The 14,695-nt window shown below is 43.7% G+C and overlaps 1 protein-coding gene across 2 annotated transcripts in view; it reads right to left on the minus strand.

The window, feature by feature from the left end:
- Positions 1-12,728: 12,728 nt before the first annotated feature.
- The window catches only part of LOC311121589 (cancer-related nucleoside-triphosphatase homolog), a 15,357-nt gene continuing 13,390 nt past the window's right edge, over positions 12,729-14,695 (minus strand). For both annotated transcript variants that reach the window (XM_084196049.1, XM_084196050.1), the window contains exon 5: positions 12,729-13,889. In XM_084196049.1, coding sequence (XP_084052175.1) covers positions 13,809-13,889 — 81 coding nt within the window. In that variant the 3' untranslated portion in view covers positions 12,729-13,808. The remainder of the gene's footprint in view (positions 13,890-14,695) is intronic.

Raw genomic sequence — 14,695 nt, forward strand, 5'->3', positions numbered from 1 at the left:
ATTATGTGGACTTCTGTGTTTTTACTACCTGGTATTTTATCTTGCAGTTTTAAAACTAATTTCCTGCAATTCTACACAATTTTCCATTGCTTATATCATGTTAATATTTTGTTTATTTTATTTTTTGAGTTGGGGCCCCCGGGAGGTTGGTGCCCTGCGTTCCCGTTCGGTAACCGGCCCTGGAGTTTCAGCTAGCTAATACAGCAAACCACAGTCAACTCTATTATACAGTAGAGCCTGCAGTATGTTCTAATTCACATGATTCATTACTGAATGTGTCGGCTTCACACCAAAGACAGAAGTTACACTAAGTGTCTGTAGGGCCACTCTGTGGCCGTGTATTAGTATTGATTATGCTGAACATTGAATATTGATTGAGTCAGTGTTGAGAGGGAGAACGGTTTATTGGTCGGTCAGTGAAATAGGAGGAGACTGGCATAATGCCATGGGGGCTGAGTGTTTATGTTTTCCTACATTATCAGGACCAGAATGTCCTGACAGGTCGCCAGAATGTCCTGACAAGTCACCAGAATGTCCTGACAAGTCACCAAAATATCCTGACAAGTCACCAGAATGTCCTGACAAGTCACCAGAATGTCCTGACAAGTCACCAGAATGTCCTGACAAGTCACCAGAATATCCTGACAAGTCACCAGAATGTCCTGACAAGTCACCAGAATGTCCTGACAAGTCACCAGAAAGTCCTGACAAGTCACCAGAATGTCACCAGAATGTCCTGACAAGTCACCAGAATGTCCTGACAAGTCGCCAGAATGTCCTGACAAGTCACCAGAATATCCTGACAAGTCACCAGAATGTCCTAACAAGTCACCAGAATGTCCTGACAAGTCACCAGAATGTCCTGACAAGTCGCCAGAATGTCCTGACAAGTCACCAGAATATCCTGACAAGTCACCAGAATGTCCTGAAAAGTCACCAGAATGTCCTGACAAGTCACCAGAATGTCCTGACAAGTCACCAGAATGTCACCAGAATGTCCTGACAAGTCGCCAGAATGTCCTGACAAGTCACCAGAATATCCTGACAAGTCACCAGAATGTCCTGACAAGTCACCAGAATGTCCTGACAAGTCACCAGAATGTCCTGACAAGTCACCAGAATGTCCTGACAAGTCACCAGAATGTCCTGACAAGTCACCAGAATGTCCTGACAAGTCACCAGAATGTCACCAGAATGTCCTGACAAGTCACCAGAATGTCCTGACAAGTCACCAGAATGTCCTGACAAGTCACCAGAATGTCACCAGAATGTCCTGACAAGTCACCAGAATGTCCTGACAAGTCACCAGAATGTCCTGACAAGTCACCAGAATGTCACCAGAATGTCCTGACAAGTCACCAGAATGTCCTGACAAGTCACCAGAATGTCCTGACAAGTCACCATAATGTCCTGACAAGTCACCAGAATGTCCTGACAAGTCGCCAGAATGTCCTGACAAGTCACCAGAATGTCCTGACAAGTCACCAGAATGTCCTGACAAGTCACCAGAATGTCCTGACAAGTCACCAGAATGTCCTGACAAGTCACCAGAATGTCCTGACAAGTCACCAGAATGTCCTGACAAGTCACCAGAATGTCCTGACAAGTCACCAGAATGTCCTGACAAGTCGCCAGAATGTCCTGACAAGTCGCCAGAATGTCCTGACAAGTCACCAGAATGTCCTGACAAGTCACCAGAATGTCCTGACAAGTCACCAGAATGTCCTGACAAGTCACCAGAATGTCACCAGAATGTCCTGACAAGTCACCAGAATGTCCTGACAAGTCACCAGAATGTCCTGACAAGTCACCAGAATGTCACCAGAATGTCCTGACAAGTCACCAGAATGTCCTGACAAGTCGACAGAATGTCCTGACAAGTCACCATAATGTCCTGACAAGTCACCAGAATGTCCTGACAAGTCGCCAGAATGTCCTGACAAGTCTCCAGAATGTCCTGACAAGTCACCAGAATGTCCTGACAAGTCACCAGAATGTCCTGACAAGTCACCAGAATGTCCTGACAAGTCACCAGAATGTCCTGACAAGTCACCAGAATGTCCTGACAAGTCACCAGAATGTCCTGACAAGTCGCCAGAATGTCCTGACAAGTCGCCAGAATGTCCTGACAAGTCACCAGAATGTCCTGACAAGTCGCCAGAATGTCCTGACAAGTCGCCAGAATGTCCTGACAAGTCACCAGAATGTCCTGACAAGTCACCAGAATGTCCTGACAAGTCACCAGAATGTCCTGACAAGGTAGGAAAATTGAAATAAAATGAAAGTCAGGACTTTTTCCATGTCCTGAATTTGTTGAAATGCTATTTTAGGCTTAAGGGTTAGATTTAGGGTTAAGGTTAGAATTAGGGTTAGATGTAGGGTTAAGGTTAGATTTAGGGTTAAGGTTAGAATTAGGGTTAAGGTTAAGGTTAGATTTAGGGTTAAGGTTAGATTTCGGGTTAAGGTTAGAATTAGGGTTAGATGTAGGGTTAAGGTTAGATTTAGGGTTAAGGTTAGAATTATGGTTAAGGTTAAGGTTAGATTTAGGGTTAAGGTTTAGAGAAAATAGTATTTGAATGGGAATAAATGTTTACTCCCCAAAAAGTCCTAATCCTTCTGGTGAAGAAAAGCTGTGTCCTGGATAAACCATACAGTGGGTCCCAAAATGATTGACACCCTTGCTAAAGATGAACAAAAATGACTATAAAATAAACAATATATTGTAATGCTAAAAAAAAGGGAAGTTATTTTTTTTACACTAATACAATTGCTCAGATAAAGAGAAGTAATGTCACGAACCGGCTCAAGTTCGTAACAAAAGGGAGACACGTGGAGACAAGGAATACTCAAAGTATATATTTATTAACTAAAATAAACTAAATCAAATAACAATGGTGTGTGTAATCAGTAATCAGTAGTGTAAGTGAGTGTTTGCATGCATAAATGTAATATGGAAAAGTGTTGAGAGGTGCCAAAGCAAACAACCAAAAAAACCACAAAAATACCACAACAACAATCAAAGTATCTGCCTGGAGAGAGTCTCCTCAATGAATGTGGAAGAGGTCCATTTATGCTGGGACACACCCGGCCCAGGTGTTTCCCATGTAGCTGACGACCCTCCCAACTCCGCCCACCGGCATCCTAATAAGGAAACAAGAGCAAAGAGAGAATATGGCAGACAGAGTGGGAGGGGCGTCACCGAGTGGGAGGGGCGTCACCGAGTGGGAGGGGCGTCACCGAGTGGGAGGGGCGTCACAGTAATACATTTTTTTTTTTTTTTTAAGGTTAGCGGTCAAAATGTTTGACACCCCTGTTCTCAGTAAAAGGTTAGGGGTCAAAATGTTTGACACCCCTGTTCTCAGTAAAAGGTTAGGGGTCAAAATGTTTGACACCCCTGTTCTCAGTACCTTTCAATTAAATTCAAATAGCTTTATTGGCATGACGTAACAATGTACATATCGCCAAAACGTACATATTGCCTTTCAATACCTCACCTTGCGAGGATAACGGCACTGAGCCTTTTTCTAAAATGCTTTATTAGTTGGAGGTATAGTAGACCGTTCCTGCATTCAGATCCTTCCAGATCCTTCCATATCCTTCTGTGCTTATGGACTACCATCCTCTATTCAAACCACCACTTTCCAATGGGTTTCCAGTCCGGAGACTGAGATGGCCATCGCAAAATGTTGATTTTGTGGCCATTTAACAAATTCTTTGTGGATTTTGATGTGTGCAGAAGCAACCAGGTTGCTGGCTAAAATGTCCTGGTACTGGGTAAAGTTCATGATGCCGTTGACCTTAACAAGGGCCCAGGACCAGTGGAAGCTAAATAATCCCATAGCTACTGTAAAATATGGTGGTTGATCTTTGATGTTATGGGGCTATTTAGCTTCTACTGGTCCTGGGGCCTTGTTAAGGTCAACGGCATCATGAACTTTACCCAGTACCAGGGTGTTGTAATATACTTGACATCAGTGGTCACCAAAATCACTTGGAGTCAAAATGCAAGCCTAGACCTACCGCTAAGATACAGAAATAATATTATGACTTAAAAAAAGCCTTTGCAACATGAACCAATTAAAAATAGTTTTGTAGCAATGAGGTTTGTGCAGTAGGCTATAATACGCCCAATAGCAAAAATAGTAAAAATAAAGAAAAACCCTTGAATGAGTAGGTGTTCTAAAACTTTTGACCGGTAGTGTGTATATACAGTGGGGGAAAAAAGTATTTCTGCCTGTAGTTTTCATCATAGGTACACGTAAACTATGACAGACAAAATGAGAAAAAAAAATCCAGAAAATCACATTGTAGGATTTTTAATGAATTTATTTGCAAATTATGGTGGAAAATAAGTATTTGGTCAATAACAAAAGTTTCTCAATACTTTGTTATATACCCTTAGTTGGCAATTACACAGGTCAAACGTTTTCTGTAAGTCTTCACAAGGTTTTCACACACTGTTGCTGGTATTTTGGCCCATTCCTCCATGCAGATCTCCTCTAGAGCAGTGATGTTTTGGGGTGGTCGCTGGGCAACACGGACTTTCAACTCCCTCCAAAGATTTTCTATGGGGTTGAGATCTGGAGACTGGCTAGGCCACTCCAGGACCTTGAAATGCTTCTTACGAAGCCACTCCTTCGTTGCCTGGGCGGTGTGTTTGGGATCATTGTCATGCTGAAAGACCCAGCCACGTTTCATCTTCAATGCCCTTGCTGATGGAAGGAGGTTTTCACTCAAAATCTCACGATACATGGCCTCATTCATTCTTTCCTTTACACGGATCAGTCGTCCTGGTCCCTTTGCAGAAAAACAGCCCCAAAGCATGATGTTTCCACCCCCATGCTTCACAGTAGGTATGGTGTTCTTTGGATGCAACTCAGCATTCTTTGTCCTCCAAACACGACGAGTTGAGTTTTTACCAAAAAGTTATATTTTGGTTTCATCTGACCATATGACATTCTCCCAATCCTCTTCTGGATCATCCAAATGCACTCTAGCAAACTTCAGACAGGGCCTGGACATGTACTGGCTTAAGCAGGGGGACACGTCTGGCACTGCAGGATTTTAGTCCCTGGTGGCGTAGTGTGTTACTGATGGTAGGCTTTGTTACTTTGGTCCCAGCTCTCTGCAGGTCATTCACTAGGTCCCCCCGTGTGGTTCTGGGATTTTTGCTCACCGTTCTTGTGATCATTTTGACCCCACGGGGTGAGATCTTGCGTGGAGCCCCAGATCGAGGGAGATTATCAGTGGTCTTGTATGTCTTCCATTTCCTAATAATTGCTCCCACAGTTGATTTCTTCAAACCAAGCTGCTTACCTATTGCAGATTCAGTCTTCCCAGCCTGGTGCAGGTCTACAATTTTGTTTCTGGTGTCCTTTGACAGCTCTTTGGTCTTGGCCATAGTGGAGTTTGGAGTGTGACTGTTTGAGGTTGTGGACAGGTGTCTTTTATACTGATAACAAGTTCAAACAGGTGCCATTAATACAGGTAACGAGTGGAGGACAGAGGAGCCTCTTAAAGAAGAAGTTACAGGTCTGTGAGAGCCAGAAATATTTCTTGTTTGTAGGTGACCAAATACTTATTTTCCACCATAATTTACAAATAAATTCATTAAAAATCCTACAATGTGATTTTCTGGAAAAAAAATTCTCAATTTGTCTGTCATAGTTGACGTGTACCTATGATGAAAATTACAGGCCTCTCTCATCTTTTTAAGTGGGAGAACTTGCACAATTGGTGGCTGACTAAATACTTTTTTCCCCCACTGTATATAAATACAATATTAGCCACTTATATACACTACCAGTCAAAAGTTTGGACATACCTAGTCATTCAAGGTTTTTTCTTAATTTTACTATTTTCTACATTGTAGAATAATAGTGAAGACATCAAAACTATGAAATAACACACATGGAATCATGTAGTAACCAAAAAAAGTGTTAATTCAAAATATATTTGAGATTTGAGATTCTTCAAATATCCACCCTTTGCCTTGATGACAGCTTTGCACACTCTTGGCATTCTCTCAACCAGCTTCATGAGGTAGTCACCTGGAATGCATTTCAATTAACAGGTGTGCCTTGTTAAAGGTTCATTTGTGGAATTTCTTTCCTTCTTAATGTGTTTCAGCCAATCAGTTGTGTTGTGACAAGGTAGGGGTGGTATACAGAAGATAGCCCTATTTGGTAAAAGACCAAGTCCATATTATGGCAAGAACAGCTCAAATAAGCAAAGATTAATGACAGTCCATCATTACTTTAAGACATGAAGGTCAGTCAATACGGAACATTTCAAGAACTTTGAAAGTTTCTTCAAGTGCAGTAGCAAAAACTATCAAACGCTATGATGAAACTGGCTCTCATGAGGACCGCCACAGGAAAGGAAGACCCAGAGTTACCTCTGCTGCAGAGGATAAGTTCATTAGAGTTTACTGCACCTCAGATTGCAGCCCAAATAAATGCTTCAGAGTTCAAGTAACAGACACATCTAAACATCAACTGTTCAGAGGAGACTGCGTGAATCAGGCCTTCATGGTCGAATTGCTGCAAAGAAACGACTAGTAAAGGACACCAATAAGAAGAGACTTGCTTGGGCCAAGAAACACGAGCAATGGACATTAGACCGGTGGAAATCTGTCCTTTGGTCTGGAGTCCAAATTGGACATTTTTGGTTCCGTCACGGCCGTGTGGTTGTTGCTGAGGATAATTAGTAACAGTTGATAATATAAAACAATAAAAAAAGACATGTAAATGGTTATGGAGTGGAGAGCAGACCAAGACATAACAGTTTAAGATGACACATGGCGCAATACTTGTCTGTGTCATCACACAGTTCCATGGTTATTATAAATATTATTTACACTAATCTTCCAACATTATCATGGGTTGAAGAACTGAATGTAGCAATTTTTAGAATGAATCAACCACCATTCTCTTTCTTTCGTTCGTAATTTTTGGCATGAAGCAAAACCCTATTTGTGATTCACCAATATATTTAGTGCATAAAGGCTCTCCAAACCATTTTTTTTTAAAAATTCATAAATACTTCCATAACCCTAAATAATATACAAGATTATTTTTAAATCTACCAATTGGTGCTGAAATGGAGACGAATATGCATATATTTAGATGTCTTTCATTGACCCCTAATATTCTGAACCCATTCTCTCGATATATTCTAATGAGTCTGTCGACAAAACTAAAAAAGGTACACTATATTTAAAGGGATGGCTTAAGATAAATGTCCTGAAAACTCTTATCGAATTAAAACTCCACGAGAAAATATGTTGGCCAGCAAGTGGGAGGGTTTTCAGCGGTTGAATGAAATTGATGATCATTTATAATTCGTCTCGGCCCCTAAGACCCAAACGTTTACAGATGCACCACTGAGAGCATCCTGTTGAGCTGTATCACCGCCTGGTCCGGCAACTGCACCGTCTGACACCGCAGGGCTCTACATAAGGTGGTGTGGTTTGCCCAACGCATTACTGGGGGCACACTGAACGCCCTCCAGAACATCTACATCACCCTCAGCCACCTGAGCCACGGCCTGTTCACCCAGCTACCATCCAGAAGGCGCGGTCAGTACAGGTGCATCAAAGCTGGGTCAGAGAGACTGAAAAATAGCTTCCATCTCAAGGCCATCAGATTTTTAAATAGCCATCATTAGCCGGCCTCCGCCCAGTACCCTGCCCTGAACTTAGTCACTGTCACTAACCGGCCTCCGCCCAGTACCCTGCCCTGAACTTAGTCACTGTCACTAGCCGGCCTCCGCCCAGTACACTGCCCTGAACTTAGTCACTGTCACTAACAGGCTACCACCCAGAACTCAACCCTGCACCTTAGAGGCTACTGCCCTATGTCATTGAACACTGGCCACTTTAATAATGGAATACTGGTCAATTTAGTAATGTTTACATACTGTTTGACCCATTTCATATGTATATACTGTATTCTAGTCAAGTCCTATCCTATTCAACTATTGCTGTACATATTATATTCTACGTATTCTACCGATATACTACATATTCTATCCCGATACTGTCCATAATGTCTATACATCATACATATACACACCTACAGTGCATTCGGAAAGCCTGACGTCTTCTTGGGTATGACACTACAAGCTTGGCACACCTGTATTTGGAGAGTTTCTCCCATTCTTCTCTGCAGATCCTCTCAAGCTCTGTCAGGTTGGATGGGGAACATCGCTACACAGCTATTTTCAGGTCTCTCCAGAGATATTAGATCGGGTTCAAGTCCGGGCTCTGGCTGGCCCACTCAAGGACATTCAGAGACATGTCCCGAAGCCACTCCTGCGTTGTCTTGGCTGTGTGCTTAAGGTCGTTGTCCTGTCGGAAGGTGAACCTTCGCACCAGTCTGAGGTCCTGAGCGCTCTGGAGCAGGTTTTCATCAAGGATCTCTCTGTACTTTGCGCCGTTCATCTTTCCCTCGATCCTGACTAGTCTCCCAGTCCCTGCCACTGAAAAACATCCCCACAGCATGATGCTGCCACCATCATGCTTCACCGTAGGGATGGTGCCAGGTTTCCTCCAGACGTGAAGCTTTGCATTCAGGCCAAAGAGTTCAATTCAATCTTGGTTTCATCAGACCAGAGAATTTTGTTTCTCATGGTCAGAGTCCTTTAGGTGCCTTTTGGCAAACTCCAAGTGGGCTGTCATGTGCCTTTTACTGAGGAGTGGCTACCGTCTGGCTTCTCTACCATAAAGGCCTGATTAGTGGAGTGCTGCAGAGATGGTTGTCCTTCTGGAAGGTTCTCCCATCTTCACAGAGGAACTCTAGAGCTCTCTAGAACTCTGTCAGAGTGACCATTGGGTTCTTCGTCACCTCCCTGACCAAGGCCCTTCCCCCCCTCCCCCGATTACTCAGTTTGGCCGGGCGGCCAGCTTTAGGAAGAGTCTTGGTGGTTCCAAACTTCTTCCATTTAAGAATGATGGAGGCCACTATGTTCTTGGGGACCTTCAATGCTGCAGAAATCTTTTAGTACCCTTCCCCAGATCTGTGCCTCAACACAATCCTGTCTCGGAGCTCTATGGACTATTCCTTCGACCTCATGGCTTGGTTTTTGCTCTGACATGCACTGTCAACTGTGGGACGTTATATAGACAGGTGTGTGCCTTTCCAAATCATGTCCAATCAATTGAATGTACCACAGGTGGACTCCAATCAAGTTGTAGAAACATCTCAAGGATGATCAATGGAAACAGGATGCACCTGAGCTCAATTTCGAGTCTCAAAGCAAAGTGTCTGAATACCTATTTAAATAAAGTATATATTTTTTTATTATAATTTTTGCAAACATGTCTAAAAACCTGTTTTCACTTTGTCATTATGGGGTAGTGTGTAGACTGCTGAGGATTTTGTATTTATTTAATCAATTTTAGAATAAGGCTGTAACGTAACAAAATGTGGAAAAAGTCAAGGGGTCTGAATACTTTCTGAATTAACTGTACACCCACACACACACACACACACTACTACTAGGCTGTAATTGGATATCAGAGTAACTCACCAGCATTACGACCAGGAATACAACTTCCCCGAATTGGATTGTTCGTACCCCCCAGGGCAATTGAACTTATCCCAGAGGCTGCTCCAAGACGCCGCCAAGGGAGAAGAGGTATTCGGAGTGGACTTCTAGTCCGACTCAGGAGGCGTGCACACCATCCACCGCTTCAGAGTATATTATTCGCTAATGTTCAGTCTCTGGACAATAAAGTAGATGAGCTCAGGGCGAGGATCTCCTTCCAGAGAGACATCAGGGACTGTAACATACTCTGTTTCACAGAATCATGGCACTCTGTCCCTGTCCAAACAGCCAGCTGGGTTCTCAGTACACCGTGCAGACAGGAATAAAGAACTCTCCGGGAAGAAGAAAGGCGGTGGTGTATGTTTCATGATTAATTACTCATGGTGTGATTGTGATAATGTACAGAAACTCAAATCCTTTTGTTCACTCGACCTAGAATACCTCACAATCAAATGCCGACCGTATTAAGTCCCAAGAGAATTCTCTTCGGTTATAGTCCCAGCCGTGTATATTCCCCCTCAAGCCGATACCACGACGGCCCTCAAGGAACTACACTGGACTTTATGCAAACTGGAAACCACATATCCTGAGGCTGCATTTACTGTAGCTGGGGATTTTACTGGGATTTTAAGAAAGCAAATTTGAGGAAAACGCTACCGAAGTTCTATCAACACATTGCCTGTAGTACTAGTAAAATGTACTCGCACTGGAAAAATGCTTGACCACTGCTACTCCCCCTTCCGGGATGCATACAAGGCCCTCCCCCACCCTCCTTTCGGCAAATCAGATCACAACTCCATTTTGCTCCTCCCTTCCTATAGGCAGAAACTCAAAACAGGAAGTACCCGTGCTAAGGTCTAGTCAACGCTGGTATGACCAATCGGAATCCATGCTTCAAGATTGTTTTGATCATGTTGACTGGGATATGTTCCGGGCAGCCTCTGAGAATAACATTGGCGTATATACAGACACGGTGACAGTTCATCAGGAAGTGTATAGGGGATGTTGTTCCCACGGTGACTATTAAAACATACCCAAACCAAAAACTGAAAGCACGAACCACCACATTTAGCCATGGCAAGGTGACTGGGAATATGGTCGAAGACAAACAGTGTAGTTATTCCCTCCGCAAGGCAATCAAACAGGCAAAACATCAGTACAGAGACAAAGTGGAGTCGCAATTCAACGGCTCAGACACAGACGTATGTGGCAGGGTCTACAGACAATCATGGATTACAAAGGGTAAACCAGACACGTTGCGGACACCAATGTCTTGCTACTGGGCAAGCTGAACACCTTCTTCGCCCACAATGAGGATTACAAAGAAGCGGCATGCTCCCAAGGAGTGTGGGCTCTCGTTCTCCGTGGCCGACGTAAGACATTTCAGCCTGTTAACCCTCGCAAGGCTGCCGGCCCAGACAGCATCCCTAGCCACGTCCTCAGAGCATCTAGCTGGAGTGTTAACTGACATTTTCAATCTCTCCCTATCACAGTCTGCTGTCCCCACTTTCTTCAAGATGTCCACCATTGTTCCTGTACCCAAGAAAGCAAAGGTAACTGAACTAAATGACTATCGCCCCGTAGCACTCACCTCTGTCATCATGAAGTGCTTTGAGAGACTAGTCAAGGATCATATCACCTCTACCTTACCTGACACCCTCGACCCACTTCAATTTGCTTACCACCCCAATAGATCCACAGACGATGCAATCGCCATCGCACTGCACACTGCCCTATCCCATCAGGACAAGATGAATACCCATGTAAGACTGCTGTTCATTGACTATAGCTCAGCCTTCACTACCCTCTAAGCTCACCATTAAGCTCGTGGTCCTGTGTCTGAACCCCGCCCTGTGCAACTGGGTCCTGGACTTCCTGACGGGCCGCCCCCAGGTGGTGAATTTAGGAAACAACACCTCCACTTCACTGATCCTCAACAATGATTACCAACAATGACGAGACAGCCTAAAGGGAGAAGGTGAGGGCTCTGGGAGTGTGGGGCCAGGAAAATAACCTCTCCCTCAACATCAACAAAATGAAGGAGCTGATCGTGGACTTCAGGAAACAGCAGGGGGAGCACGCCTCTATCCACATCGACGGGACAGCAGTGGAGAAGGTGGAAAGCTTAAAGTTCCTCGGCGTACACATCACTGACAAACTGAAATGGTCCACTCACGCAGACAATGTGGTGAAGAAGGCGCAACAGAGCCTCTTCAACCTCAGGAGGCTGAAGAAATTTGCTTGGTCCCTAAGACCCTCACAAACTTTTACAGATGCACAATTGAGAGCATCCTGTCGGCCTGTATCACCACCTGGTACGGCAACTGCACTGCCCACAACCACAGGGCTCTCCAGAGGGTGGTGCGGTCTGCCCAACACGTCACCGGGGGCAAACTACCCGCCCTCCAGGACACCTACAGCACCCGATGTCACAGGAAGGCCAAAAAGATCAAGAAGGACATCAACCACCCGAGCCACGGCCTGTTCACCCCGCTATCATCCAGAAAGCAAGGTCAGTACAGGTGCATCAACGCTGGGACCGAGAGACTGAAAAACAGCTTCTATCTCAAGGCCATCAGACTGTTAAATAGCCATCACTAGCCGGCTACCACCCCATTATTCAACCCTGCACCTTAGAGGCAGCTGCCCTATATACATAGACATGGAATCTAGTCACTTTAATAATGTTTACATACTGCTTTACTCATCTCATATATATATATATATATATATATATATATATATATATATATACTGTATTGTATTTTAGTCAATGCCACGCCGACATTGCTCGTCCTAATATTTATATATTTCTTAATTCCATTATTTTACTTTTAGATTTGTGTGTATTGTTGTGAATTGTTAGATACTACTGCACTGTTGGAGCTAGAAACACAAGCATTTCGCTACACCCACAATAACATCTGCTAAATATGTGTATGTGACCAATAAAATGTGATTTGATTTTGATTTTATTCAAACAGTTAAAGATCAAGATATATACACACTACTACAGTTAAAGGCATAAACAGAGAATAAAACCAAAATAAATCAACATTTTATCAAATCAACTCACTGCAAACAGTCCCAAAACAGTTATGATAGAAGTAGTCTTGCACAGTTTCAAATTAATTCAATAAGAAATATATAGAAAGAAACATTGATTAGGAGGCTGTTAAGTCAATCCAGAGAAGTTTATTGTTCAAGTGATTGTTTCTTTATGTTGATCATGTATAAACCATCAGGATAGGAGTTGTTTTCCAGTTAAATACTGATTCATTTCAAACTGCATGAACCCTCCCTAGTTTCTCAGTTTGACAAGGTGAATTCACAGGACGCTAAACCTACTTAATGTGATAAGGGTTCATGCAGTTTGGGTTAGTACCAAGTGGAAGGGAGCGATTTGGCACCAGCTATAAAAGAGTTTAATCCTGGAACAGCCGTCCCCACAGTCCTCTGTCTCGATCATTATGTATGATGCAATCCACCACTTAATTGGTGTTCTAAATGTATGCTTATGACACACTGCACTATACCCCCTGCTGAAACCAACCCAACCCCTTTCAGCTTCAGGTACGTACTGTATCATATGGAGTTACATTAAGCATGCATACATTAACAGTACATATGTACATTCACATATAACATGAGAGTACCAAAGACGAGCATCAGGATAAACTTCAACTGCTTTAGGATCATCTTGAAGCTTTACAAGATCCATAACCTCCACCCATCAGGGTGGGTCTAGTTTCATCAGGGGTCGGTCTAGTTTCATCAGGGGTCGGTCTAGTTCATCAGGGGTCGGTCTAGTTCATCAGGGGTCGGTCTAGTTCATCAGGGGTCGGTCTAGTTCATCAGGGGTCGGTCTAGTTTCATCAGGGGTCGGTCTAGTTCATCAGGGGTCGGTCTAGTTTCATCAGGGGTCGGTCTAGTTCATCAGGGGTCGGTCTAGTTCATCAGGGGTCGGTCTAGTTCATCAGGGGTCGGTCTAGTTTCATCAGGGGTCGGTCTAGTTCAGAGTGCTGCTGTGTTTTAAGATCTGGATGCCCTCCGTGTTTTAAGATCTGGATGCCCTCCGTGTTTTAAGATCTGGATGCCCTCCGTGTTTTAAGATCTGGATGCCCTCCGTGTTTTAAGATCTGGATGCCCTCCGTGTTTTAAGATCTGGATGCCCTCCGTGTTTTAAGATCTGGATGCCCTCCATGTTTTAAGATCTGGATGCCCTCCATGTTGTTCCACTGATCTTGGATAACTTCCACCTACTTCGGCACTTTCCTTAAACAGTCCTGTAGCGCTGACACAACCTCTTGTAATATAACATCTCTGTTCTCCTTGGTGACCTGAGCGAGAGCCAGAGCGAGAGAGAGAGGGGGAAATGGGGAGAGCGAGAGATGGGGAGAAACACACAGACCAAAGATATTTAAGAGATACAGTGAGGGAAAAAAGTATTTGATCCCCTGCTGATTTTGTATGTTTGCCCACTGACAAAATGATCAGTCTATAATTTTAAAATGGTAGGTTTATTTGAACAGTGAGAGACAGAATAACAACAAAAAAATCCAGAAAAACGCATGTCAAAAATTTTATAAATTGATTTGCATTTTAATGAGGGAAATAAGTATTTGACCCGCTCTCAATCAGAAAGATTTCTGGCTCCCAGGTGTCTTTTATACAGGTAACGAGCTGAGATTAGAAGCACACTCTTAAAGGGAGTGCTCCTAATCTCAGTTTGTTACCTGTATAAAAGACACCTGTCCACAGAAGCAATCAGATTCCAAACTCTCCACCATGGCCAAGACCAAAGAGCTCTCCAAGGATGTCAGGGACAAGATTGTAGACCTACACAAGGCTGGAATGGGCTACAAGACCATCGCCAAGCAGCTTGGTGAGAAGGTGACAACAGTTGGTGCGATTATTCGCAAATGGAAGAAACACAAAATAACGGTCAATCTCCCTTCGTCCTGGGGCTCCATGCAAGATCTCACCTCGTGGAGTTGCAATGATCATGAGAACGGTGAGGAATCAGCCCAGAACTACACGGGATGATCTTGTCAATGATCTCAAGGCAGCTGGGACCATCGTCACCAAGAAAACAATTGGTAACACACTACGCCGTGAAGGACTGAAATCCTGCAGCTCCCGCAAG

Source organism: Coregonus lavaretus, assembly GCF_964263955.1.
Source record: "Coregonus lavaretus genome assembly, contig: HAP1_SCAFFOLD_154, whole genome shotgun sequence".
NCBI classification, from domain to species: domain Eukaryota; kingdom Metazoa; phylum Chordata; class Actinopteri; order Salmoniformes; family Salmonidae; genus Coregonus; species Coregonus lavaretus.